The following is a 10,529-nucleotide window of genomic DNA, read 5'->3' on the forward strand; positions in this document are numbered from 1 at the left end:
TTAGAGAGGATTGTAAGGTTCTATGCAAATACAACATTTCATACGAGGCACTTGAGCATCCGCAGATTTTCATATCCGCAAGGGAAGCTGGGACTAATCCCCCACAGACATCAAGGGATGATTGTACTGTCCGATCTACAAAAACAGCTGTGTGTGGGGGGCTTCCCTGGTGGCGCAGTGGTTGAGAGTCCGCCTGCCGATGCAGGGGACACGGGTTCGTGCCCCGGTCCGGGAGGATCCCACATGCCGCGGAGCGGCTGGGCCCGTGAGCCATGGCCGCTGAGCCTGCGCGTCCGGAGCCTGTGCTCCGCAACGGGAGAGGCCACAGCGGTGAGAGACCCGCGTACCGCAAAACAAAAACAAAAACAGCTGGGGTGTGTGTGTGTGTGTGTGGTGCGGACAGGGTCAGCTCCTTCAGCCTTCTGCCCTTCTTGGGGGCGGAGGGTCTGTTTACAGAGAAAATAATCCCCAAATAACGTGTTCAGGGCATGACTCAGGCAGTAAAAGAAGTACACACTCCTTGTCACTGGCTAAAAATACCTCCTGCCCTCTGCAGGGCCATCGTTCTGGATACAGTACCCAGGGTACCTGAGTAATTGGGACAGAGGCAAGAAGACAGGCATATGAGGGACAGGGCTCTGTTTCTGCCACCCATTCAGGTCTTACTGCCCCCAGATCGAAGTCCTGGTGTCCCTGGATTTGGTCTCCCACCGTTTCCTAGGAAGTCGGCTGGGATTTTCAAAGATGCTCATGCTGCCCTCCAATTCCACCCCTCCCACCAGAGCCCCTTCATGGTTCAGCAGCTCTGGGAATCTGTTAAAGTTAGAGGGAAACCAATGAGCCTGGGAGATGGAATGCACATCTGCAGGGAGCTAGGAGCATGCCTTGACCCCCACCTCCTGGTCTGAGACCTGAGCATGTCTCTTTGCCTCTCTGGAGAGAGCCTCGGTTTCCAATACAATGACAGGATTGGTCTAGATCAGGTTTGCAAACTGTGTTCTGTGGAAAACTGGGGTCTCCCAAGACCTTATTAAAGGCTGCGGTGGCGGGGGAGGTGTTCTTTGGCTAAGGCTGTTCCAGAAACAGGCTACTCTTGACCCTTTTAGAGTCTTACAACTTCATTAGCACTTAAATAGATTCCAGACACCCCATGGTAAAGGAACCTTAATTTTGCTCAGCTCTATTTAACTCGCTTTTCTCCCAACTCATGTGGCCATGGATTGTTTTTTTCTTGCTTCGTTTTCTTTTCGCTTTATTTTCCCTGAGGTGCATCTATTGCCCTCTTGAGCGATGCCACCTTTAGCGGAAGAAACTATGTCAAGTGCCGGTCTAAACGATCCACACCACCCACCCCTGCCTTGCACTCTTGTTCGGAAGGTGGTATGGAGGAGCGGTGAACGTCATTGATTCCGGAGCTTCCTATGATGGGATCCCAGCTCCCACTTCTTCTCCCACCATGACCTTGAGCAAGCTACTTACCCTCCCTGTATTTTGATTTCTGGAGATAAAAATAGGTCTCACCTCACAGGGACAGTGGAGGGTTAAGGAAGCCAATGCACAGGAAGTATTTTGGGGTGTGCCTGGCCTGGAAGGAGCACTCAGTATACATCAGCTTGTATGGTGTAGGCTGGCCTCTGCCCAGCCCTGTGCCAGATTAAGGTCCTGACTCAGCCGTGAGGGCATTTAGTTGGTAAAAGACAAGGCAAGCAGAACTGAACACCAATGAGATGATGAGCCCTTTTTTTTTTTTTTTGCGGTACGCGGGCCTCTCAGTGTTGTGGCCTCTCCCGTTGCGGAGCACAGGCTCCGGACGCGCAGGCTCAGCGGCCATGGCTCACGGGCCCAGCCGCTCCGCGGCATGTGGGATCCTCCCGGATCGGGGCACGAACCTGTGTCCCCTGCATCGGCAGGCGGACTCTCAACCACTGCGCCACCAGGGAAGCCCAGCCCTTTTTATTTATTTATTAAAAAATTTTTTTTGGCTGCGCCGTGCAGCACGTGGGATCTTAGTTCCCCGACCCGAGATCAAACCCGTGCCCCCTGCATTGGGAGTGCGGAGTCTTAACCACTGGACCGCCAGGGAAGTTCCGACGAGCCCTTTTTATACCTCAAAATGTGGGAGTAGGGCTTCCCTGGTGGCGCAGTGGTTGAGAGTCCGCCTGCCGATGCGGGGGACACGGGCTCGTGCCCCGGTCCGGGAGGATCCCACATGCCGCGGAGCGGCTGGGCCCGTGAGCCATGGCCGCTGAGCCTGCGCGTCCGGAGCCTGTGCTCCGCAACGGGAGAGGCCACAACACTGAGAGGCCCGCGAACCGCCCCCCCCCAAAAAAAAAGTTTCCTGAATTGAATTAAACAGAATTAATCATCCTGCAAATACAGTACATCCCACATCTGAGCAGAGAACTTGCTTGGTTCCAACACACTTAGATAAAAAGTAAGTGAGGGGACTTCCCTGGTGGCGCAGTGGTTAAGAAGCCGCCTGCCAATGTCAGGGACATGGTTTCGAGTCCTGTTCCGGGAAGATCCCACATGCCGCAGAGCAACTAATCCTGTGAGCCACAACTACTGAAGCCTGCGAGCCACAAGACTGGTAAGTCTCCCAAGGCCCTCTGTGCCCGTCAGGTCCACATGGATGGCCACCTGCAGGCTGCTCGGTGGGTGACCTCAAGTTGCCCAGCACCGCAGGGCTGAGTCCCCGAACTCTGGCATTGAAAAAGAGTGGACATAGTGATGGAGAGACTTAGGAAGGAGCCTGGATTTCTCCAACTGTGGGGCCCTACTTGGAGGCTCCTCAGGTCCTTGGAAGATGGGAGAGGAGTTGGCAGATGGAGGGGGTGCCTTGAAAGGGGCCCAGGGCCTCTCCTACCTGTCGGGCCTCTCCCTGGGGGCTTGCAGTCGTCTCCTTCCTCCAGCTGAGCGGCTGCACTCCCGGGCTGTCTTCAAGCCCCTGTGGCTTCTAGCCCCCAGCTCTTCAGTCCCCGCTTCCCCTCCCCCTTCCCCTCCCCCGGCCCCCCCCCCCGCCTCCCCCCCCCCAAGATCCTGGGGCTACAGACAAGCATTGTTTACTGCCCTGTTGGTACAACACTCTTCCCTGGACTGGGAGGCTCGGATTTCCCGTGGAGATCTGGCAGGTGGCACCTTTCAATCACAGCCAGTGCCTCCCGCCTGACGCCGGGCAGCACGCGTCCTGCGATCATCTCCCTTCCCCATGTACTCGCCTGGCCCTGGCAACTGCCCAGACAACCTGCAGGCCCATTTGGAGCATGGTCACCAGCTGTCTGGCCTCCCTTGCCCATCCAGAGCCCAGGCTAGGCCTTCTCTGCATCCCCCCCACCACGTTCCTTTAAATAGTCCCTTTTACCCTTCCTCAGACTAAAGCAGCTGCGGAAGGGTGGGCTAAGGAGGGGTGAAGGGGCCAGCTGCGGAAGTGGCGATGCCTCTCAGGGCTCCCACTGGACGGGGAGCGGCTGGGGAGAGAGAGAAGAGTGATGGCCCAAGCTGATGGGTCGCTGCGCTGAGAGTCTAGGAAATACAAAGCCGAGTTCTATTTGGAGCTGAGGCGACGGGTACACAGGAGGCTCTCAACAGATTTTTGTGCTGAATCGAGATTTTGCTCAGAAAGACGAAACACCTTTACCTCCTGTAGGTGTCCTGTGATCTAAGAAAGGTACTACTTTTGGAGAACGTGTGAGGGGCTTGTGACTCCCCCTCCCCCTCCCCCTCCCCACTGCTTCCGCAACACTGGCCTCCTTCGTATCCCTCTGATGAGTCGATTCCTTTCCATACTCAGGACCGTTCTGCTTCCGCTCTTTGCAAGTCTGGTTCTTTCTCATTCTCCTGCTCTCAGCTGAAATTTCATTTCCACAGAGAGGTCTCCCATGACCTTGAGATCCTCTCCATCGCTTCTGCATATTTTATTTTCTTATGGAATATGGATTGGAATCCAAAGTTACCTTATTTATTTCCTTGTTACCTGACTTTCTCTCTAGACTCTTAAGCTCCATGAGGGCAGGGACTTTGTCATGTTCATGGCTGTATGCCCAGGGCCTAGCAAATTGCCTGGGTCATATGAAGTGCTCGATAAATGGATAGAGAATAAATAAATAATTTAATTAGTTAGTAGAAATATGGAACGGGAATTTGGGGGCCTGTTCCTGGGATGATCTGAAAGCCAGGTTTGGGTACCAATGGTTGAACAGTGCAATATTGTTGATTGCCAGCTGCATTTAGTGATAAGATGTCTGTGATTTTAAGGGCATTGTGGGGGGCTTCCCTGGTGGTGCAGTGGTTGAGAATCCGCCTGCCAATGCAGGGGACACGGGTTCGAGCCCTAGTCTGGGAAGATTCCACATGCCGCGGAGCAACTAAGCCTGTGCACCACGACTACTGAGCCCGCGTGCTGCAGCTACTGCAGCCTGTGCTCCTAGACCCCGTGCTCCACAATGAGAGAAGCCACCACAATGAGAAGCCGGCGCACTGCAATGAACAGTAGCCCCTGCTCACCACAACTAGAGGAAGCCCAAGCGCAGCGAGGACCCAATGCAGCCAAAAAAAAAAGAAAGAAAGAAAAACAAAGAAAAAAAATGTCATTGTAGAAAAAAGACTTCATCTGTTAGCGATACAATTAGATGAAGAAAATATGGCTAAATGTTGACAACTGTGAAATCTTGGTGATGGGTGATTAATATGTGGAAGTTCAATATATTGTGCTCTCCACTTCCGTGTACTTTAAAAATTTTCCCTAATAAATAAAAATCTAAAACAAAAAGATTCATTTTTATTGAGCATCTGTCATGGACTAGGTGCTTTAAATACGATATCATTTTTATCTTTTTGTTTGTTCGTTTGTTTTGTAATGATTTTTAAAACTTTATTTTGAAATAATTATAGGTTTATAGGCAGTTGCATAAATAGTACAGAGAGGGTACAGAAGGTTAAATTTTACTTAAGATTTATCCACTGAAGGCTAAATCTTTCATAACTATATGCAATATCAAAGCCAGGAAACTGGCATTGGTACAATGGCATGTATACTTCTATGACAGCTTAGATTTGAATAAACACCTTCTCCCACAATCAGGGCACAGAACCAATTTCATCAACACAAAGATTTCCCTTGTGCTATCCCCTTAGGCACACCTCCTTCCCTCCCCCCACCAACTCTAACCCTAGGCAACCATTAATCTCTTCTCCCATCTCTATAATATTGTCATTTTGAGAATGTGATTTAAATGGAATCATACAGTATGTAACCTTTCATAAAACCTAACAAAAATCCCATCTAGGAAGCAGATTCCTCTCTTAAGAACCCACCTCCTTTTTCCATGCAATTTCTTAATACTCCATAATATGTTGACTAGATTCTCAAAAGTAAAAACCAGGATAACATATATACAATAATATACGTGGCAGCATTATCATAATAGCCCCAAACTGGAAACAACCCAAAAGTCCATCAGTAGGAGAATAGATAAATGAACTGTGGCTTATATATACAATCAAACACTAGACAGCCATAAAAAAGAATGAATAAGAGATACACACGACAATATGGATGAAATCTTATGGATGCTACATTGAGCTAAAGAAGTGAGGCACAAAACGGAAAACAATGTATAATTTCCTTTGCATGAAGTTCAGGAGTAGGCAGAACTAACTGATGGTGATAGAAGTCAGAATAGTGGTTCACTGCAGAAGAGGGAGTATTGACTGGGAAGGAACATGAGATAACTTTTTAAGGTGCTGGAAATATTTTGTATCTTGATCTGGGAGATAGTTATAAAAATGAATATATATTTAAAAATTAAGCTTGTGTATTTTACTACTTTACTATCTGAATGCTATACCTAAATTTTAAAGTATCAAGGCACAGGGTCTGACAAATAAGTTTGAGTCCTTAGAGCAGTAATGAGGCCGAAATTTAAAATTGGGACTTCCTTAGGGAAGCATATGGTGACCAGCCATATAAAGTGTCTAGCCCACCTTCTCCTATGGGCAGTGTACCACTGCATTATTAATTTGCATCTTCTAAATTTCGTTTACTGGGAAATCCCTTGAAAAATCCAGGGATTGAGGTGGGTTTTTCTTGGGGGGGGGGGGTTGCGGGAGGGGGGCGTGCAGACCCGAGGAATACATTAAGTCTTGAAAGATGAAGAGTTCACAAGTACCCTCTCTCTTCCTCACCCAAACACACTAGGTCAGTTCTGGTGGCAGCCACAGTGGCCCTATTCATCTCTTTAGGGCCCAGGGCGTCTAACAGAAGCTGACTAAAACATATTGTATACTTGACTCATCTTTCTGCAAGCAGAAACCGTGCCTCGCTTGTCTCTGCAACCCCAGAGAAAGTTTAGTGACCTACACACAGCTGTGTTCACACAAAGGGCCTCTGAGCATTGGTCCTCAAACTTGGCTGCACATGGGAATCACCTGGGGAGTTTTAAAATGTACTGATGCCTGAGTCCTACTCCCAGGGATTCTGATTTAATTGGTACGAAGTGAGCCCTGGGCTTCGGGATTATTTTAAGCGTCCCAGGTGACCTTAAGTACATCACAAACCGAGAGCTGCAGTTTGGCGGCATTCTTCCTACTCCGCGCCTCATTGGCGCTCTGGCCTCGCCTCTCCGGAGGTGAGGACGAGGTTCACTGAGTTCTGTGGTCCTGCCCCTCTTACAGAACCAATAAACTCAAACCTCTCCGTGACACCCCTAAAGACAAGAATTCTAACCAGTCTGCAGGCGCTCTGCGCCCCGCTCAAGCCTCTATGTTATTTTGGAGTCCTCTCTAGCATTTGGGAGACGCCTTAGGCCGGCCAGCAGCTCCCTCTCTATGGTAGCGGATTTTCCCGCGCCGCCTCGTTGGTCCTTCATTCCGGAAGTGCGTACGGATCAGAGAAGAGGCGGGATTTCCCTCCCGGAAGTGACCCCGGTGCGTCCGCCCTATCCTACCTGAGCGCCCGGTGAGTTTGTAGTGTTTACCCGAAGTTGGGGACATAGGGGCCGTTGTGGCAGGCCCCAGGCCGTGGTGAGTGACGTCTGACCTCAAGGTGATCCTGATGATGGCGCCGCCATTTCAGAGGTGTAGACCCTGGGCTGGGGCCCGGGCGCCTTAGTCCCGCGTGTGATCGAATTCTTAGGGCCCCGCAGGTTCATGCTCCGTTCCGGTCTCCCCTTCTTCTCCTGGATAGAGGTGACCTAGAGGGATTGGGAGTCAGGGCTCTGGGGCTCGATTTCCAGACCCGCCATTGACATGTTCTGTGACCTTGGGCTAGGCAGTGTTCCCCTTCTTGGCCTCAGTTCCCACATCTGTGAAATGGGACGTTTGAATTCACTGAGGTCAGTGGCCCCTGCTGGTCTGATGCCCTCTGATTCCTCCACATCCTCCAGCCCCTGCGATGGGAAGGTGAATGGGGGGGCTGGGTGCTGACCATGATGTCTGCCCCCAGGATTAGGAGGCCAGAGGGAGATCTCTTCCACGGTGCAGGGCTGAAATGGACCCGCTTAGGGCCCAGCAGCTGGCGGCAGAGCTGGAGGTTGAGATGATGGCTGATATGTACAACAGGTAAGGGCTGATTCTGCGCTGCCTTGTCTTAGAGAATGATCCCAGGTCACTCTTGCCAAGGCAGAGGTGGATAACTTCTGAAGATTATTTTCCTCATTCCGGGGAAACCTGAGGCCCGGGCTTACCCTCCCAGCACCCCCAACTCCCGCCCCATGCTTAAGGGCTAATGCAGACGCAGTGTGGGGTCACTAGAAGGAACTGGGCATTTAGGTTGGGATGGAATTGGCGACGTAGGAGCTGAGCAGGAAGAGAAGGTCCCGTCTAGGCTCTGGTTGTGTTCCAGGAAGAGTAGAGCATTTGCCTTGTGGCAAATAGCACGTAGCCCGCTTAGTAGTCAACATTTCTTAGACTCTTAATCCATCTCAGACACATGCTGAGCATTTTATATGCATTATCTTTTTTTAAAGGTGAGGACATTGAGGTTTCTAGAGGTTAAATAACTCTCAGGGTCCACAGCTTGTCAGTAGCAATGTCAGAACCAGTAACTCAGTCTGACTCCTAACTAGTGCCCATAACCATCTGACAAATTTGGGAACAAATCGTAACTGCACCAACCACCACTACTATGGCCTTGGGCAAGTTACATGGACGGTTAGACCAGTGGTTTCCCCATCTGTAAAGTGGAGTTAATAATAGTACCTTCCTCACAGAGACATTAGCAATATGAAATGTAAAAGTATATGACAAGCTCTTAGCGTTAAGCCCAACACAAGTCGAGTAAGCAGTTAACAAATATTTGCTATTTTTATTGGCTTAAGCTCTCTGGTATCCTCCCTAGATTCGTTGTTTTATCTTGGAGGCTATTTATCAGAATAATTTTTAAATGTAGGCTGTAAAGTCAGGCTACCTGGGTTCATAGCCCAGCTTTATGTGGTCCTGAGGCTCTCTGTGCCTTCATTTCCTTATCTGTAAAAAGGGGGATAATGATTGTGCCTACCTCTTAGGATTATCGTAAGAACTGCATGACAGAATCCCTGTCAAGCACTGAGCACGACGTCTGGAACATAGCTGGTACTCAGCTAATGGTTCCTGTTTGATTAGTCATAAACATGGCTAATGGTTCCTGCTCTCAAGGATCTTCCAAGATAGTTGAGGTGCAAACTGAGGATTTACACTGCCTTCTCGGGGAGGTGAAATCAGTATAGCAGGGCAGGAATGGCTGAGGGTTCCTGGTATGCCACAGGAGGCTGCTGACCTGACCTTGCCCTTCCTTGTTTCTAGAATGACCAGTGCCTGCCACCGGAAGTGCGTGCCTCCCCACTACAAGGAAGCAGAACTGTCCAAGGGCGAGTCTGTGTGCCTGGACCGGTGTGTCTCCAAGTACCTGGATATCCATGAGCGGATGGGCAAAAAGTTGACAGAATTGTCTATGCAGGACGAAGAGCTGATGAAGAGGGTGCAGCAGAGTTCTGGGCCTGCATGAGGCCCCAGGCAGTACACCGTAAGGTGCACCCTGTCCTTTCCCACTTGTCTAATAAAAGTGCCCCCATTGGGTGTCATCTGTGAAGACTGCCAGGCCTAGGCTCTTTCTGGAAAGTCTCCAGGAGCCCAGGGTATGATGGAGCTCTTTCCCGGTCGGAGAAGGGGTGTTTGTCACACTGGCATGTGACTGTGTGTTTATATATATTATATATTAAAACAAGTTTGTTGACACCTACAGTGTGCAAAGCAGTGTTCCTGGCACTTGGGAGTAAAGGCAGCAGACACAGCCTCTACCAGCAGAGGGAGTCTCACGTAGTGTTTAAAAGCATAGACTGTACCACGGCTTAAGTTTACCTTCCACGTCAGCCACTTGCTGTGTGACCCTGAACGTGTCATTTCACTGTGCCTAGCTTCCTCATCTGTAAAGTGGGGAGAATCAGGGCTGTTGTGAAGATTAAATGAGTTAATATGAACAAACTATTTAGAATAATGACTAGGCCATAGAAAGTGCCTAGTATATATTATTTATGTCTAACAACTTAAAATCAAGTGCAGGCAGGCATTTTCCTCAATGATATAAAGGAATGATTTAGAGGAGAGAGTGGAAAGTAGATGGAACCTAAGCATGAAGTAGCCACAACCTCTTGGTTCTAAACAGCAGTATCGAAACATGTGAAGGGACCCAGCTTCATGTGTGATGTGTGCGATCCAGGGAGGGGACCGAGTGATAACCACTGCCATTCAGTGTTCACCTGAATCTCAGTCAGGGACTGCGCTCCTCACTCTTCATGGGGTATCCAGTCTCATCCACTCAGCAGGCCAAAGGCCCTGTTAGGGAAAGGGAGCTCAGAGAGGTGGTGGTTTGCTGGAGGTCACAGGCGAGGAGCAATAACGGAGGTCAGGGTTGACTGCTCGTGGAGGAGAGCCCGCATCTACTTCCTGTCCTGAGGGTGCTCTTGCAGAACTGTGCAGTTCTCAAAACGTAGGGTTCACTGCAGAAGGAATTTTGGTTGACGCCAGTGCCCCTGGTAGCAGTGCCTTCGCAGCAGAGGGAGGTGTCTGGGGTGTAACCTCACCAGGTCATTGGGCTCACAGGAAAGGAGACGGTAGAGGCAGTGAGTTTCAGGCTTAAAAGTACAGGTTCAGGGAATTCCCTGGCGGTCCAGTGGTTGGGACTTTGCGCTTTCACTGCCTAGGGCCTGGGTTCATTTCCTGGTCAGGAGCTAGGATCCTACAAGCTGCGCAGTGTGGCCAAAAAAAAAAAAAAAAATCCAGGTTCAAGTCAGACCACCTGGGATGAAATTTTCTGGCTGTGTGATCTTGGGTGAGGCATTTGACTACTCTGTGCCTCAGTTACCCTATCTATAAAGCGATAAAAGTACCTACTTCATTGAGTGGTTGTGAAGATTAAACGTGTTAATAACTAAAACACTTAGGAAAGTGCCTAATTCTCCCACGTTAAATACTCAATAATGTTAGCTCTTTTTTTTCTTTTTTTTTTAAATTGCTAACTTTGATGTAAGGAGTCTCGAGATAGACCCCCTGAAAAC

General features: G+C 49.7%; 1 protein-coding gene across 5 annotated transcripts; it reads left to right on the plus strand.

Moving 5' to 3' along the window:
- Positions 1-6,877: 6,877 nt before the first annotated feature.
- On the plus strand, positions 6,878-9,204 carry TIMM10 (translocase of inner mitochondrial membrane 10). Of its 5 annotated transcripts, none has more exons than XM_079929626.1 (3): positions 6,878-6,955; positions 7,442-7,557; positions 8,779-9,204. In XM_079929626.1, exons 2-3 carry the CDS (start codon positions 7,487-7,489, stop codon positions 8,978-8,980), a joined length of 273 nt encoding a protein of 90 aa, XP_079785752.1. In that variant the 5' UTR covers positions 6,878-6,955; positions 7,442-7,486; the 3' UTR covers positions 8,981-9,204. The 5 variants fall into 5 exon arrangements, with proteins under 5 accessions (XP_079785752.1, XP_079785753.1, XP_079785756.1 ...); XM_079929627.1 differs by lacking the exon at positions 6,878-6,955 and adding an exon at positions 6,956-7,020; XM_079929630.1 differs by lacking the exon at positions 6,878-6,955 and adding an exon at positions 7,017-7,042.
- Positions 9,205-10,529: the final 1,325 nt, after the last annotated feature.

This window comes from Stenella coeruleoalba (assembly GCF_951394435.1).
Source record: "Stenella coeruleoalba genome assembly, chromosome: 8".
Lineage (NCBI taxonomy): Eukaryota > Metazoa > Chordata > Mammalia > Artiodactyla > Delphinidae > Stenella > Stenella coeruleoalba.